Here is a 15,606-nt window from a genome sequence, read left to right as displayed (position 1 = left end):
ATCACTTGCTGACCAAAAAATCCACAAATTTACCAAATGTTCTCATTGTAGCTTTTTTTTACCTCTTATACTTTTTTAACCATAAAATCACGTGGAACTTGCATTGAAAAAATCACTGGCTGGCTAAAAAATCCCCAAATCTAACGAATGGTAGTTTTTTTTAACCTCTTATACTTACTTTTTTAACCGTATATGCCATTCATATAAACTGTCATTGACTAGCTCAACTGTAAATACTCCTGAAATAATGAGAAAAGAAATGTGTGAAAATTCTTCATGACATATTAAAGAAAATGCCGATTATTGCGTAATAACATGATGAGTCTCAGCACAAACTAAACAAGTTATCACATATCCGACATTAATCATGTAATTTTTTTTTTGCTCCAATGAGTCACATACATATTGATCACTAACTGAAATAACACAACTGATTCAATGCAGGCATAATGGAAACTTTTTCAATGTAAAAGAATTCTAACAAGAACACATTATACCGCATAACCTGATTTTTAGATCTCATTTTTTAGCAGAGACTTCACATGAACCGTTCACTGGAAATTTCAATGCAATGTGTTTAGGAAATTTTAAACTAGAAATGTGTCACAGACACGGATGCCACTGCTTCATGAGAAAGGTCACAGGCATGGTACTGCTCACAAACTAAAAGAAGGACCCTTGGCCCTATTTATTTACAAAAAAAAATATTGTAGGAAAACCAGAAAATTTAGTAATCTGTATATGTAGTGAAAATTGGCTAAGTTCAACCAAGGACTGTGACCTTGACCTTTGAGCTAGTGAAATGGTTTTTGCGCATGACACATTGTCTATCCATGCTTATCATTTGTGTCACATTATTTTGAAATCAGACCATGCATGTCAAAGTTATGGCTCAGACACGAAGACCACTTATGTATTGAAAATTGGCTAAGTTCAACCAAGGACTGTGACCTTGACCTCTGAGCTAGTGAAATGGTTTTTGTGCATGACATATCGTCTATCCATGCTTATCAGTTGTGTCAAATTATTTTGAAATCAGACCATGCATGTCAAAGTTATGGCCCAGACACGAAGACCACTTATGTAGTGAAAATTGGCTAAGTTGAACCAAGGACTGTGACCTTGGCCTTTGACCTAGTGAAATGGTTTTTGCACATGACACATTGCATATCCATGCTTATAATCTGTGTGAAAAATGAAATATGCACTGAAAATTAATACAGCTATCTATTAATCCATGTAGACAATTATCTAGTAAACAATGGACTGATAGCTTTTTTCCTTTCATTTTGGTTTTAAGTCACACTCACAGTAACCCAGTTCATGCCATACGTTTAACTGTGGAGGACCCGTGTGTCCCTCTAGATATCATTTTAAGCACAGACTGGCACCTAGGTACCATTGACATTCCACAACACAACCGAGTGGCTTTGTCATGTGATGATATAAGCAAGGCTTGATTCCACAGCTATGAGGGGGGTGGGGGCAGGGAGAGTCAGCAGCCTCAACCACTTGGCCAAGGAATCCTCTACTTATATCAATATTTACTCTGAGACTCACAGAACTCAAATATGGTACTGGTGGCATGTGGCCTTTATTTATTAACTCAAATATCGAACTGGAGGCATACAGCCTTTATTTATTAACTCAAATATGGTACTGGAGGCATACAGCCTTTATTTATTAACTCAAATATGGTACTGGAGAAATGTACCCTTTATTCAACTTCATACAATGTCATAATGATCAAAATGACAAATAAAAGTGCACAAACATGATATTTTACAAATCTCTTGATTGACTAGACCAGTACATTGTGTTTTGGAGGAGTCTTAGAGTTACAATGACACAATTTGGGTCATATTAAAACTTTATAAACCTAAGATGACCATGAAAAGTTCAAATTCAAATACAAAGACAACACTTTTTCAAATGGAAATCTTTTCATTAAAGGAAGGGAGACAAATCTTATTCATAGTTTATCAGTCGTAACTATCTGAAGTTTCAACATGACCTGAGCTTAAACATGCATTAAAGAAACACCACAAAATGACTTTATTTTGTTAAGTCAAAAGGCACCAAGGTAAACAGCCTAAAAATGTAATTTATTTTAAATTTTAGACCACTGGAATTAAAATAAGCAGGAATATATTGAGGCAATGTAATGGTTACATTTCATGCTTATGATACATTCAAGGTCAAGTGTTTTTACATTTTCCTTCAGTCTGATATATACTACTATTATATACTTGTGTGGCAAAAGGGTGCTTGGAAAGAGCATATGACTCCCAAATCCAAGGTCCTGTGTTCGAATCCCTGTGAGAGATAAATCTGACCGCAGTCCCAATTAATCCCACATCAAGGCACAAAGAACTGCTCAGAAATCCAGGAAGCCGTCGTTAAGCCTGTTCAACATAAGCTTATAGAATTTTCCCTAGAATCAATGTATAAAATAGGTTTAAACTAAATACATGCATACCGTTTTTAAAACTCTCGGACCTGTAAATCTCTCTCAGCTCTTTCATCAGTCTGTCTGTAGCTTGTACAGAGCCAGACACTGAACCCTGAAATACCAAGAGCAAAATACAACGCTATAAAAAGTTTGGTCAAAATGTTACATGCTTTCAAAGGAAAACTCCAGACCAACTTTTGCCACAGACTTGACAAGATATTATCTGAATATGACTGAAGCGGAATGTCTTCAGGCACATTGTTATGTTTTTAACATTTGCCTTGCAAGGTAAGTAATCACATGACTGCCCGATTAATATGATATGAGTTTAATGGCACACAAACACGATATAGTTTAAATTGCACCAACAGGACTAAAAATCTTGGTTTAACATCTCCTATGGAATCAAAACATTTATACCTGCCCAAATCACAATGATTCAGCAAAACCATGTATTCAGACTCTATAAGCCACCTCTTACGATCATGCAACTGTAATGTAGTGGTTTCAATTCTTTTCACATACAAGTTCAAATACAAGCTGTCTCCCCAGAACCACTTGGGACACCTCTTTGAATCTGTCTAAGTGTTTTGCTCACTCAGTTTCATCAGACAGACCTTATTTCCGCAGAGTTTGTGGCTTCTTGTAAATGATTCATTCATAACTTCACAACTTTTCAAGTGCCTTCTCTCAAGTAGATATATTGCAAAAATAAATGACTTAATACATGTATGCACATATGTTATAGCAAAGTGCACATTTTCCCACTTTATACTGGTATAAAAGTACAAATTTCTCAGTGCTGCTAGGTAAAAGACGAAATTTGTGATAAGATATTTCTTTTTATTTATCAATATACAATTCATATCTCGTCCCGTAACGGTCACCTGTATGAAGCAGCCACATGCTGTAAGTAGCCAGTCAAAAAATGTTCCATCATGGCAATTCTTTCCATTTTCTTTCTGGACCTGCCTTATGCAGCCACATTTTATAAATCCCTAAGCTGGCTAATTAATACAGGTTAACTGTATTTCCAATAATATACTGAAAATCTTTTCTCAGAAAAACTGACAAGGAAGAAAAATATGGTCATTATATCATATATCAGATGTTTGCTAAGTGGAGTGGTCTGACCTTTTCAAAGAGAGCATGCAACAGAAAATGGAAACGTCATGCCTGTGACCTCGTTTAAATTTGTGGATATGAGATTTCATGGTTCTGGGTGGTCTTTTTTTCGTAGAAGTATAAATGTGTTAATTTCAACATCTGATTACACAAATGGGTAACTTAATTTGTTAAATTGGACCACAAATGACTCAATTCAAAGAAATGACTACCACCTTTATCTATCTCTACACCAGTCATCATCTCTGTCAAATTGACAGACTTGTGGTTTTATCAATTTAAAAAAAAAAAGCTTTAAATAAAATATTTTACCCATAAGAGCAGAGTGAGTTTCTGAAACTATGTGAGGACCTGTTAACTAACTACCTTTAGATATTCATCTCGTTGACTCTGTTTCAGTCTCTCCAGAACGGCGAGGTTCTCTGTGTCTATACCATCCACTTCCTCTTTGGCTTTCTGATCGCTGAAAGTATACATGCTCATTTAGTTTCATTGTTTAGGGTTCAGAACGTGCTTTCATTCATTTCAATTTTCAAGAAGCTTTTTTTTCTGTTAGCTAAGTAGGAAGAGTCAAACAACTAAAGATAAAGAGAATATCAACTTAGACCCTTCTCTCTAGGTGTTTGTGATGCTATGAAAGAGTTCAGCTTTCACCTCTAAGTCACGTATAGAACTTGTAGAGAACAAGCCAGTACTAGCAACAGAAACCAGGAACACTGATTCAGTTAACTGACCAATATTGCATAACTAAAATACTGCTGAAAAAGGGCATTTTTCTGACACCGAGGAATTACAAAATACAAATTTGTAATATCCCAAGCAGAAATTTTTTTCACACCATTCAAAATGTGTTGAGATTATTTGATACTTAAAAGTCCTGGTAGGTGTTTTTGTCTTTCAGTTTACAAGAAATCACTTGTCCTGCAGAATGAGCTGTCTAGAATGTTCACTAGTCTGGCTACAATTTGTACTAGCACTTGTCCTGTAATTTACTTGGCTGGAGGAGTACTATAGCAACTTCCACTCATATGGAGCTGATTTCTACTCGTATAAATTACGAGCGCATGAGTTGATATGTCGAGCCCTTGATTTTCAATACACTTTGAGAGAACTTCATTTTCACATACAAGTAAAATGGTCACTTATATATTGACAAAAGGTTGATTTTTTAAAAGTGTACAGCAACAATTACCAGTATTTACCAAAATTCTACCCATTAATACCTGTATTGCCACCAATGTGGCATTTACTCACGAATGTCCACATTTTGCCAGCCCCACCCACAACCCATCAACCAAACCATATACAAACACAAAGGCCTCTGTGGTAAAGTCATTTACTTCCAGTTACTTGCCCCTCACCACTGCGGGTTGAACTGGGTTCAATAACTCAGTTGGTGTGTAATACTCATTAATATGAGGAAGCCTTCTAGCTGGTTAACAACAAGGCGCTGTGTTCAATAAACGCTTGATGCCCCCTGATAGATGAAACGTGTCCAATACGGTTTGCGACCAGCATGGATCCAGACCAGCCTGCGTATCCACGCAGTCTGGTCAGGATCCATGCTGTTCGCTTTCAAAGTCTATTGCAATTAGAGAAACTGTTAGCGAACTGCATGGATCCTGACCAGGCTGGTCTGGATCCATGCTGGTCGCAAAGCCACTATGTTGGTTTCTCATGGTGCAGCTCAAATAAAATTCTTAATACTACAAAACTGCTTGACATACTTTTGAGCATCCTCTTCCATATCGTAATGAAGCTCGTCTTCATCTTCACTCTCTGAACTCTGGTCAACGGACAGCATGCCCTGAAAATTAAGTTTGCATATGTGCATTATGCAAGCATCTGACTATAATGTTGCATCATCAGTGATTCATCATCTTAAAATCTTTTGATCAGGGGAGTGGGGAAGGAATGTTAGCGGGGGATAATGAGGGATTCTGAGAATCCGTATCAGATATTAGTGTGACAGAAAAAAAAATTAAAATGTGTTTGGAGTGTGGGGGATCAGGGCTACCAAGAATCCATACTAACTTTTAAGTATTGTGTGAGAGATGTAATCTTTTTTTCAAAACTGAAAGTGGGGGGTGGGAGGACGGATAGTAAAACAAAATATGATATATGATCCATTTAAAGAGTTAAACGTGAGGTTATGAGGGATACCAGCATGGAGAAACATTGTCAGTTATGTCAAACTGAGCAGCATGCCATAAAAAATTAACTAACACTTCAACAAAATCTAATCCAAGTGACCCTGATTTTTGAGCATTTCTTGTTCTTCCCATAGTTCAGCTAAAAATACACATTCAAGAGCCTAAAGACATACCTAAGAAGTTCATGAATACTTTTAAATACTTTCGTACATAAGTGCCACCTTTTTCATGCAAACTCCATTTCTCTGTGTTGCCTTTTCAATGCAAACTTCATCTGTCATTGTAGCAACGGCTAATTGATTTTCATTGTAAATTATCACATGTACATTCTAGAGTACCCAGTCACTAAGCTGAGCTAACATAAGTAAACTGTTGAACTTTTTTCAAACTCCATGAAAAAAAAAGTATACATGTATAGCATACCCTCTCATCTAATTTGGCATCTAAGGTGACCAGCTCATCAGGAGTTTCCACATTGGATAAATTACAAAGCTCTACCAGTATTATTCTTACTTGTTGCAGAATCTGAAATAATTATACAGATTTTGTATAAGGAAACAAAAATGTGTAAGAATGAAGCCAAATCAACCAATCAATTTCCAGAACAAATGAAACTCTGATGTCATTAGTACTCAACAATTAACTTTTGCTCTTCTACATTCAAGTTCACATTCTGGGTGAAAACTTGAATTGTTTTTAGTTTAAAGCTGACTTACACACAATTTTATGTAAAATATATATCATATAAATGTGAAATCATTTGAGCCGCACCATGAGAAAACCAACATAGTGGCTTTGCGAGTAGCACGGATCCAGACCTGCCTGCGCACATCAGGGCAGTCTGGTCAGGATCCATGCTGTTCGCTAACAATTTCTCTAATTGCATTAGGATTTGAAAGCGAACAGCATGGATCCTGACCAGACTGCGTGGATACGCAGGCTGGTCTGGATCCATGCTGGTCACAAACGCACTATGTTGGCTTTCTCATGGCGCTGCTCAAATCATTTAATTTCATGGCTACAAAATTTCTCAGTTTTGCCCAAAATGACTATGGGATATTAAAATTAAAATTGTGGATTACTAGTTAACAGGATAATGAACAGGAATTTTTCTTGTTTGTTGCAACTGAACATTATGTCAGAGTATCCCATACTGAAGAATAAAATAAGAAGTTAAAACCCCCATTGCTTTTTTTTCTGGAAAGCCCATGTAATCTGTGCTTTCTTCATTATTCCCAAACTCTCAAACATCAAATACCATAGCTTCAGGGTTGATAAAAGCCAGCTGGTACTGGCTTCTTTAACCCGCTTTTGATTTCTGATTCTTATGATTTACTTCCCGACGTTTATAAATTCTTATCTAACTTGTAACGTTCATTTGTCCACAGTCTGTAATCTTATTTTTAACAATGTTTATAGATTCACTAATGACTATTAAAGTATATTTCGAACTGTGGTATCACTAGTATGCTAGATTTTCACATGCATTGTAAAGAACCTGTTTTAGACTAGATCTCGTTCGTGTCAAAAAGACTGACTGCTGATTGAAAGTAGAGGGTTCAAATCACGCATGCAGGAGTTTCACTAATTATTTAGTAGTAGGTTTAAAATGCAAAGTAGAAATGGACACAGGGAACCCGACCTGCCATTCAGACCTTTATACCCCTGCCCTTAATGAAACTGCTGTATTTTAAGTGAAATTTGCTCAAAACTTCAAGAAACCCTTTCTTTTACATAGGAACTAGTTAACCTTTAGCCTGCTGGCGGCTAGTGGGTCTGCCTTTGCGACCAGTGTAGACCAAGATCAGCCTGCACATCCGTGCAGTCTGATCATGGTCTGCACTGTTCGCTATTCAGTCAGTAAATTTTCAGTAAACACCCCTTTGAATGATAAGTGGTACTGCCCAAATTGAATGATGGAACAGACCATTATAGAAATTTAGCAGGGTAAAGGTTAATGATCCTCTGCAAACTAAGCACTATCTTTATACAAAACTTACATTATTTTTATCTGCAGACACGTTTGTGAGTTTCTCTATTGCTGCAGTAATAACCACATCATCTTCATCACAGAACCAAATCGGAGCAGACTGTGGGTATGTCTCCTGAAAATAAAAGAGTATTTTTGTAATAATTATTCATCTGCTGAAATTATGATGTTTCACACATTGCTTTATAATGTTACAGTGTTCTGCCAAGGATCCAAAATGGTGGGGACAAATGTCCTCTTGGTATGACAAGTGTGGGGACTTATTCTTGGGGACAACAACTTTTGACCATATGTCATTGAAATATATCAGTAACATTACTACAATTGAAGTCTTTATTGTAGTCCAACCATTGGTACTCTTTAAATCAACACTCCTGTAATTTGGAGTCACTTTTCTTTTTGGTTTCATCCGAATTTTCTGCACCCTTTGTGGTTTGATTTTGTGATGAATTTTCAGCTTTGGAGACAAAAAGGCAGTCAACAGACTCGCTTTCAATTTCACCTGCAGACAGTGAGTGGATACAGAAACATAGCTTAAAATTGTTCATTGTTTCTTTGCTGACAGTTAAAGTGACGTTATTGCAGGAAACTGTTCTATTTGGATGCGGAAGAATATAAACAATTCATGCTCAGTTCTGGTAGTCAAACACACACATTTGTGACTCGTCCCCAAATTTTCTTAACGCGACAACTGACACTTTTAGAGAAGTTTTAGTGCGACAATCGTATTTTTTACGCGAGATTCTTGCGATATCGGGGCCTCAGCAGCACCCTGTCTTTAATATAATAACAAATAATTATATTTATTGTTACTATCATCATAAAGCATTTAATAAATAATATCAGAATCACTCTAGCCACTGCCTATATATATATTTTTAACCCCACTGCAGTGATTTTTTTTGCCATTTTGGGAAAAGGTCCGGTACCGGTTGAATTGGGAAAAATGATGGTGTTTTTAACCCAAATTGGGAATTTTAGCGGGATTTTTACTCAAATTGGGAATTTTTGCAATAAGTCAATAACATCATTTAGAACACTGCTTCCTTTAATTCCATGTAAACATCATCCAATAAACATAATGAATGGTTGAATGATTTATAGTGAAATGTCCCTTTTTTCATATTCTTGAAAATGTCAACTGTTGGCTGTCTGAGTCCCTGTAAGAGGGGTCTGACCCTCTGTACAGAGTAACATAAGTTTTGAAACTCAACAGTCATTGACTCTTCAGTCTAAATTTTCAAGGGTCAAAATCAGATTTTCAAGAGTCAATATCAACATTTCAGGGGTCAACCTATACTGAATGCTTCAAAATAAGAGCTGCTTTTGCAACAGTGTTCATATTTTTCTTACATGCAGACTTTGTATCGGCTTTTTATTTAGATTGTACTAGAAAAATCTTGTAAGAAATGATGGAAATGTCTGAAAATTACGGTCGCGAAAACGGGTGACAAATATGTAAAACGAAATTTAACATTTTAAATTCTTGATAAAATACCTGTTTCAAGTGTTTTTTTTTCACCATACCTATTCAGTACTTATAATTTCTACTTATTTACAGCATATAATTTGTTTTGGACCAAACAAAGCCGGCAATGATAATAAAATTGCTATAGACCGTAATGGTTGACCGGCTTACGTAATCATATCGAGGACACAAAATAATGATTTTAATTATCCAATTTGTAGTTATTTTAAGTTGGCAACACATATTACAATACAACATAAGCTGTATACCGCTAATTAAAAAGTGGTACAAACACAATACTGTAAGGCTGCATTGTTTATCAATTAACTTTTACACATTTATCAATAGACACCGTTGATAATGACACGGCATTGTGCTAAATACAAACCACGAGATGATCACGTGTCAGTCGGCGCGTGGCGTGATTGACATCTATCAGCAGCTAATTAACATACAACGCTCCGCTTCCTGCTATACTTCCGCTCCTGCCAGCAAACAGTATTGAAATTCTCTGGGATTTTGATTGACAAGAGGCAGGACTTTCGAACTTAGACGCATCAAAAAAATTTCCGCGAGTCAAACCGACGCACGAGGCATATAATGAGCGGGTCAAATACGAGTTTTCTCGGTTTTTCGTGGGTCAAAACCCGGGACCTCGGGTCTACTGAATGCCCTGGTAAACCGGGCTGTCTTTTTTTACTGAAATACAGGCGGGCGGGGATCACAAACAATAAAATTAGGATTAAATGATAATAACAGTTATCATTCATGAATACTTGTCCATGTCAACCTTAACTGTTGACCGGGTAGACCCTACTATTGTCCATGTTTTCCCAGTTCCTTGACGTTATGGACTATCTACTGAACTAAAATTTGTGAGGAAACTTCCTTATAATCGGTTCCTGCATTTTTCATTAATCAAAATAACTTCACAGAAGTAGAGAAAAATAAAAGGATTTAAAGTCTGAAAGAAATACAATGATTCTAACCGTTATATTTGCATGAATATTATAGTTTTCACCATCTACGCCGACAAATTGACAACTAAGTTCATCAACAGACGATGACAAGATCCTAAACCTTTCGTTTTCACGAGTAAATATTTGTTCTAGGATTTTAATGTCCTGTTTAAGGGCTTGAAGGCACGCCATTTGATTAGTTTCAACTCATGAGTGTGTCATTTAAGTTAAGGTTTATGTACAAATTGCAAAGTTTTAATTTTTGTGAAATTTTCATGTTATGATTCTTCCATTATGGCTACTTTTTCTCAACTGCGCATGCTCAACAGGAAGTAAAGTTTGTATGGTTAAGGACTACTACTTTCTGGCTGAACACCACTAAATCAAGCTGTTCTTTATTTCATATAAAATCCCCTTACTTCATCACGGGTTTTCGACATTTTCTAGCCTAGACTTATATTCCCATAAAGAACTAGATCGCTACTTTAGAAAAACAAAAGGAAAAGGGGGTGTTAACTTTTATATAAGAAACTACAGTTCTATTAACACAACCTGCTGAATTTACTACTTTTAGCTTCTTTTAATTTCTCTTTTCGAGACATTAAATTCTTACGGCGCCATTTTTACCTAGCATGCGATCATGTAAACCAACATGGCTTCCGCTCCAAAAGATCATGTGAATCACAACTTTTAATGACTACAGATGACATCGCCAAATCTCTAAATTCCGGAAATCAGGTGGACATGGCAATATTGGACCTTTCTAAAGCATTCGACAAGGTTTCTCATCGTCGTTTGTCTCACAAACTTGAATACTATGGTATTACAGGAAATACTAGAAACTGGATAAATTCTTTTCTAACTGAAAGAAAACAACAAGTAGTCGTAGACGGCGCAAGTTCAGACATAGCACTGGTAACATCTGGAGTGCCACAAGGCACAGTTCTTGGACCTATGCTCTTTCTGATATATATTAATGACATAGCTGACAACATCACTTCAAATATTCGTCTTTTTGCCGATGACTGTGTTTTGTATCGATCTATAGAAAACTTGTCAGATAATTTATCTCTACAAGAGGATCTCTCTAAACTTGAAAACTGTGGAACCATTTGGCAAATGGATTTTAACGTCAAAAATGTGCAATTATGCAATTCTCATCTTCTGCTCGTAAAAGGAAATTTGAATACAAAATGAAAGGTGATACTTTGGAAACTGTAGGCCATCACCCATATTTAGGAGTTGAACTTAGTAACACTCTGAAATATAAGATCATATTGACACCATCATGAAAAAGGCATCAAGTGTTCTTGGTTTTTTGAAAAGGAATCTAAGATACTGTCCACCAAAAGTAAAAGAAAATGCATATAAAAGTTTAGTTCGGCCAAAGTCAGAATATGCGTCACCTATTTGGAACCCTTCCCCAAAAAACTCAAGTAAAACAAATTGAACAGATTCAAAGAAATGCCGCGAGATGGATGATGAACAAACCATACAATCATTACAATCCGACCAGCGTTAGTGAAATGGTTAAGAAATTAGAATGGCCAAGCCTTCAACAACGCAGAGCTTGTGCTGATGTCATACTTATGTATAAAGTTGTTAACTGTTTAATTGCTGTACCAGTGAACTACCATCCTACAACTGCTACTTTTCGATCTACTAGAAGGAGTCACAGCATGAAATTTATCCATTATCAATCAAGGATCAATATATATCAAAATTCATTCTTTCCAAGAACTGTTATCATATGGAACATGATTCCGGAATCCTGTGTCACTTCTACGAGTCTGGATGCGTTCAAATCCTCCATCCAACTCGTCTCGCTCGTGCCATCCAGTGTTTAAAGCATCACGGCATTATTATATAGTGTATATACATGTTGGTCATTAGACTATTTTATGGTGTAGTGCGCAACATCAGTATGAAGGAACAGTTGAAGCTGCGGACTTTTGCATAGTTTTAAAATAATTGTCGGAACACTTCGCTCTACACCGTTGTACAGTCACCTTTCCTCGGCGTCGATGTCTACGTAGTGAATGTTGTCGAGTACCCCCATTGAAGTTGAAGTTGAAGGAACATGCCGATTTCAACAGAAGGCAAAGTGATACATACTGAAACGCGGTAGGGTAAAAGTAAGCCGAGAAAAGGCTTTAGGAAAGGAAAAAAAATTAGCACTATTTATATTTGGACTACTTGTGATAGACCAGCGGAGGTTTACATTCTATTTGGCAGTGATCAGTCTGAAACAACTATGTCTTAACCTCCGCTGCAAGCCATTTTGTTAAATGAGAAATCTATGGCCAGAATAAAGATGGTTAAGAATAAAAAGAAAATACATTAAATAAAGGGTACATCAGCCAACCGCTGAAGTATATAGACCAGGCAGGTGCTATCTATGATCTAATATCCAATATTGTCTAACCCTTAACAGAGGAGTAGACATTTGCGCTCGTCAAGCCACAAAGATTGTTAGCATGAATAAAAGGAAATTTAGAAAAATGAAAGTGAAAGAAAAATGTGTTATTAACGAAAACTGTCTACATATATGTTATACTACGGCCGTACATCCAGTGTAACAGGTATGCTACACTCCCTAAACCTTCGTCAGCTGGATTTAAGACGTATAGATTCTAGCTAGGTTATCACTCTTCTATAAGATTCATCATGATCTGATTGCTATCCCAATCGTAGATTACCTGACCCCAATGACCCGCTGTGTCCGCTATGGCCATTCCCTAAGTTATAGGTTAATTACTGCACCCACTGACTATTACAAGTTTTCTTATTTTCAGAGAACAGTGTACCATTGGACCCCCACACCCCCCCTAGTGTTGCCCACCTCCCTATCCCAGAGCAGTTCAGTGCTGCAGTTTGCAGCCTAGAACATGTCTGGCCCTAGTTATCCTGCAAACTCAAGTTTTAAAGGTCCATTACTAAGGGAAAGTGAGTTGGCAACTTTTTTCATAGCCAGTGCATAGACTTCTGCAAGACACTAAATAATGAAGATTGGCAGGTCAAAATTTACAGAAGGTCTTTGGAACTCAAAGAAATGTATGTGTATTATGTTGAAATTTCAATGAATCGACAGAATGACCCCCAGGTCTTTTTAACTTCCTTCATACTTCATAGAAAAATAATTGTACATATACTGCGATTTATTTCGAATTTCTACATACCAACTTTCATTTTCCAATAAAATGAAATAGTTTCTGTGCTTTTTACAAGAAATTAAAATGTTCACTTTCCTTAGTATTGGACCTTTAACCTTTTTATACCATCAAATTTATTTTTAGTTTCTTCCACTCTAAATTTTTTTTTCACTATATTCTTTCTCTTCTTGATATTGACGAGCAAAACATCTACGTTTCCGCAAGGGGTTTGACGTCAACAGCAAATAGATAGATAATAGATATAAACATAGAATTAACATGTTTATGTGTGTTAACACAAAGAGCTATAGTATTTGATATTTCTCTGGTTAACAATACTATATGCTTTACGTTTAAAATAGTACACCCTTAATATATGTATGGCTAAACACAATATAAATGTGTACTATTACTAAGCAACACTAGATTTTCTTAACAACTGATTGTGGTTTACGTTGTAGTGTGACTGTTATTATGGAACGTGGCATTCCCTTTGTATATTCGTCCTTGTTCAAGTTCTCCTTCGGGTACCTTCCCGCTTTCCCTCCGGCCCAATTTTGCCCCTTACCATTTCCTTCCCCTCCATCTATATTTAGCATAAATTAATATGTTCTTGTTGGATGTTTGAAGCAACCCGTCTGGAATATTTTTCCATTACAGCTTCTTTTTCTTGTGGGCCTACTATGCAAATGCGTGGCTCGGGGGCTGTGTTTTTAGTGCTCTGTGCTTTCGAGTAATCTACCCTTACCTATTATCTTTTACTGCATATCATTTAATTATGGATGTAGCTCTACATACATACTTTTTAAACATAATTTTAGTAAAGTTATGAAAAGGGTTTTCAACATTGGCAGTAATTGTCTCAAGATAAATATTTTAACGAAATATGGGGATTGAATCAACATGTGAATTAATGAAATTATCCAAGGAATCCCAGTGATGTTCGAGAACAACGTTTTGAGAGGGGCAAATAACCTGATCACCTTGGTCTTTATGGTACGCAAGTGTATGAAAATATCCAATGTTTTACGATCTAGATATGATATGCTATAGAATAATGAACACTATCAAAATTTAAATTCTACATTTAAGAAATAATATATCCCAAACAGAGATTAATTTTGTCATTGAATGAAATCATCGTTGGGAGTTCAGATGTCGAGGAATTATCACGAGGACGGCACTCGTGGTATGATAATGCGCATCTGAACGACGAACAATTATTTTTTTGAAGAGCAATTAAATCACTGTTTGAGATACATCATTTCAACAAAGATTATTATCTACATCCTTGACCAACTATTTGGCTGTTTTAAATGAGAGAATGGGCTGACGTTTCAGCACGCGCTGTTTGATGACACTGTCCACTCACCACAAATTATGCAGAGGTGTGTTAATCAATATGTATAATTTACAAGCAAATCGACCAAATGATAGAACAGTTAGACGTTAACTCCTGCAGGCCTGAGGGTGAAATAGAATGAGTTTCTTCCCTTTACTTGAACTATAAAAGACGAAAACTCCTACGCAGTGATCTCCCTTGCCGCTACGCTCTCATGGGAGATCACTGCGTAGGAGTTTGATAAAAGACTTGCAAAAGCAGACCAATATATTGGCACATAACTTGATAGTGATTCAATTGATACAAATCATTTAACCATTAAAATTTGTGTTTGAAACGATTTAATTTCAGCTTGATGAATACTACTGAAAATTGCTCGTAATCAAGATTTTCAGTAAAATTGTAAGCGTCAGCGAAATATGAGAGGATAATGCACAAAAATCTAAAAATAATCAGAGATGTCACTGAAAATTAAATGAAACAACAACAGAACCAGATATTATTACGTAATCAAACAAAAATAATAAGTAGATCTGTAAAGCATAAAATGCGATCAAGCAAAATAATATTCGTGAGATATATGTTACGCAATCTAACAAAAAATAAATAAATAAATAAATAAATAAAAAAAAGAATAAAATAAAATAAAATAAAATAAAATCATGATGTAATACACATTGCATAATATATTTGATATAGGTGAACATATATTACGCAATCGAACAAAAAATTACTAAAACAATTTTTTTTATGGAGCGAATAGTTTTACGGTTTTCCACAACGTTTATAGTAGGGACCCGTTATGACAATCGGCAATTTACATATACTCCGTACGCGGTTTCGTTATTTTCCGGCTTTTACGGAAAGTCTTCGTTTGTTGCCATATATTTACATCCTGCCTAACGAAAACGCGTAACCACGCAGAAATTGCCGAGTGTCGTTACAGGACAACTAAAATTAACACT

The 15,606-nt window shown here is 36.1% G+C and overlaps 1 protein-coding gene across 1 annotated transcript in view; it reads right to left on the bottom strand.

Moving 5' to 3' along the window:
• Positions 1 to 10,450, bottom strand: part of LOC123566687 (ubiquitin-conjugating enzyme E2 Q2-like) — a 43,208-nt gene extending 32,758 nt beyond the window's left edge. The window contains exons 1-7 of the mRNA XM_045360995.2: positions 10,178 to 10,450; positions 7,731 to 7,835; positions 6,154 to 6,255; positions 5,305 to 5,384; positions 3,944 to 4,040; positions 2,480 to 2,564; positions 179 to 239 (exon numbers count right to left, since the gene is read on the bottom strand). Coding sequence (XP_045216930.2) covers positions 179 to 239; positions 2,480 to 2,564; positions 3,944 to 4,040; positions 5,305 to 5,384; positions 6,154 to 6,255; positions 7,731 to 7,835; positions 10,178 to 10,339 — 692 coding nt within the window. The 5' untranslated portion in view covers positions 10,340 to 10,450. The remainder of the gene's footprint in view (positions 1 to 178; positions 240 to 2,479; positions 2,565 to 3,943; positions 4,041 to 5,304; positions 5,385 to 6,153; positions 6,256 to 7,730; positions 7,836 to 10,177) is intronic.
• Between the last annotated feature and the right edge of the window lie 5,156 nt (positions 10,451 to 15,606).

Source organism: Mercenaria mercenaria, chromosome 8, assembly GCF_021730395.1.
Source record: "Mercenaria mercenaria strain notata chromosome 8, MADL_Memer_1, whole genome shotgun sequence".
Classification (NCBI taxonomy): domain Eukaryota; kingdom Metazoa; phylum Mollusca; class Bivalvia; order Venerida; family Veneridae; genus Mercenaria; species Mercenaria mercenaria.
The sequence above is the reverse complement of the archived record's forward strand: the minus strand, read 5'-3'. Positions and strand labels throughout refer to the sequence as shown.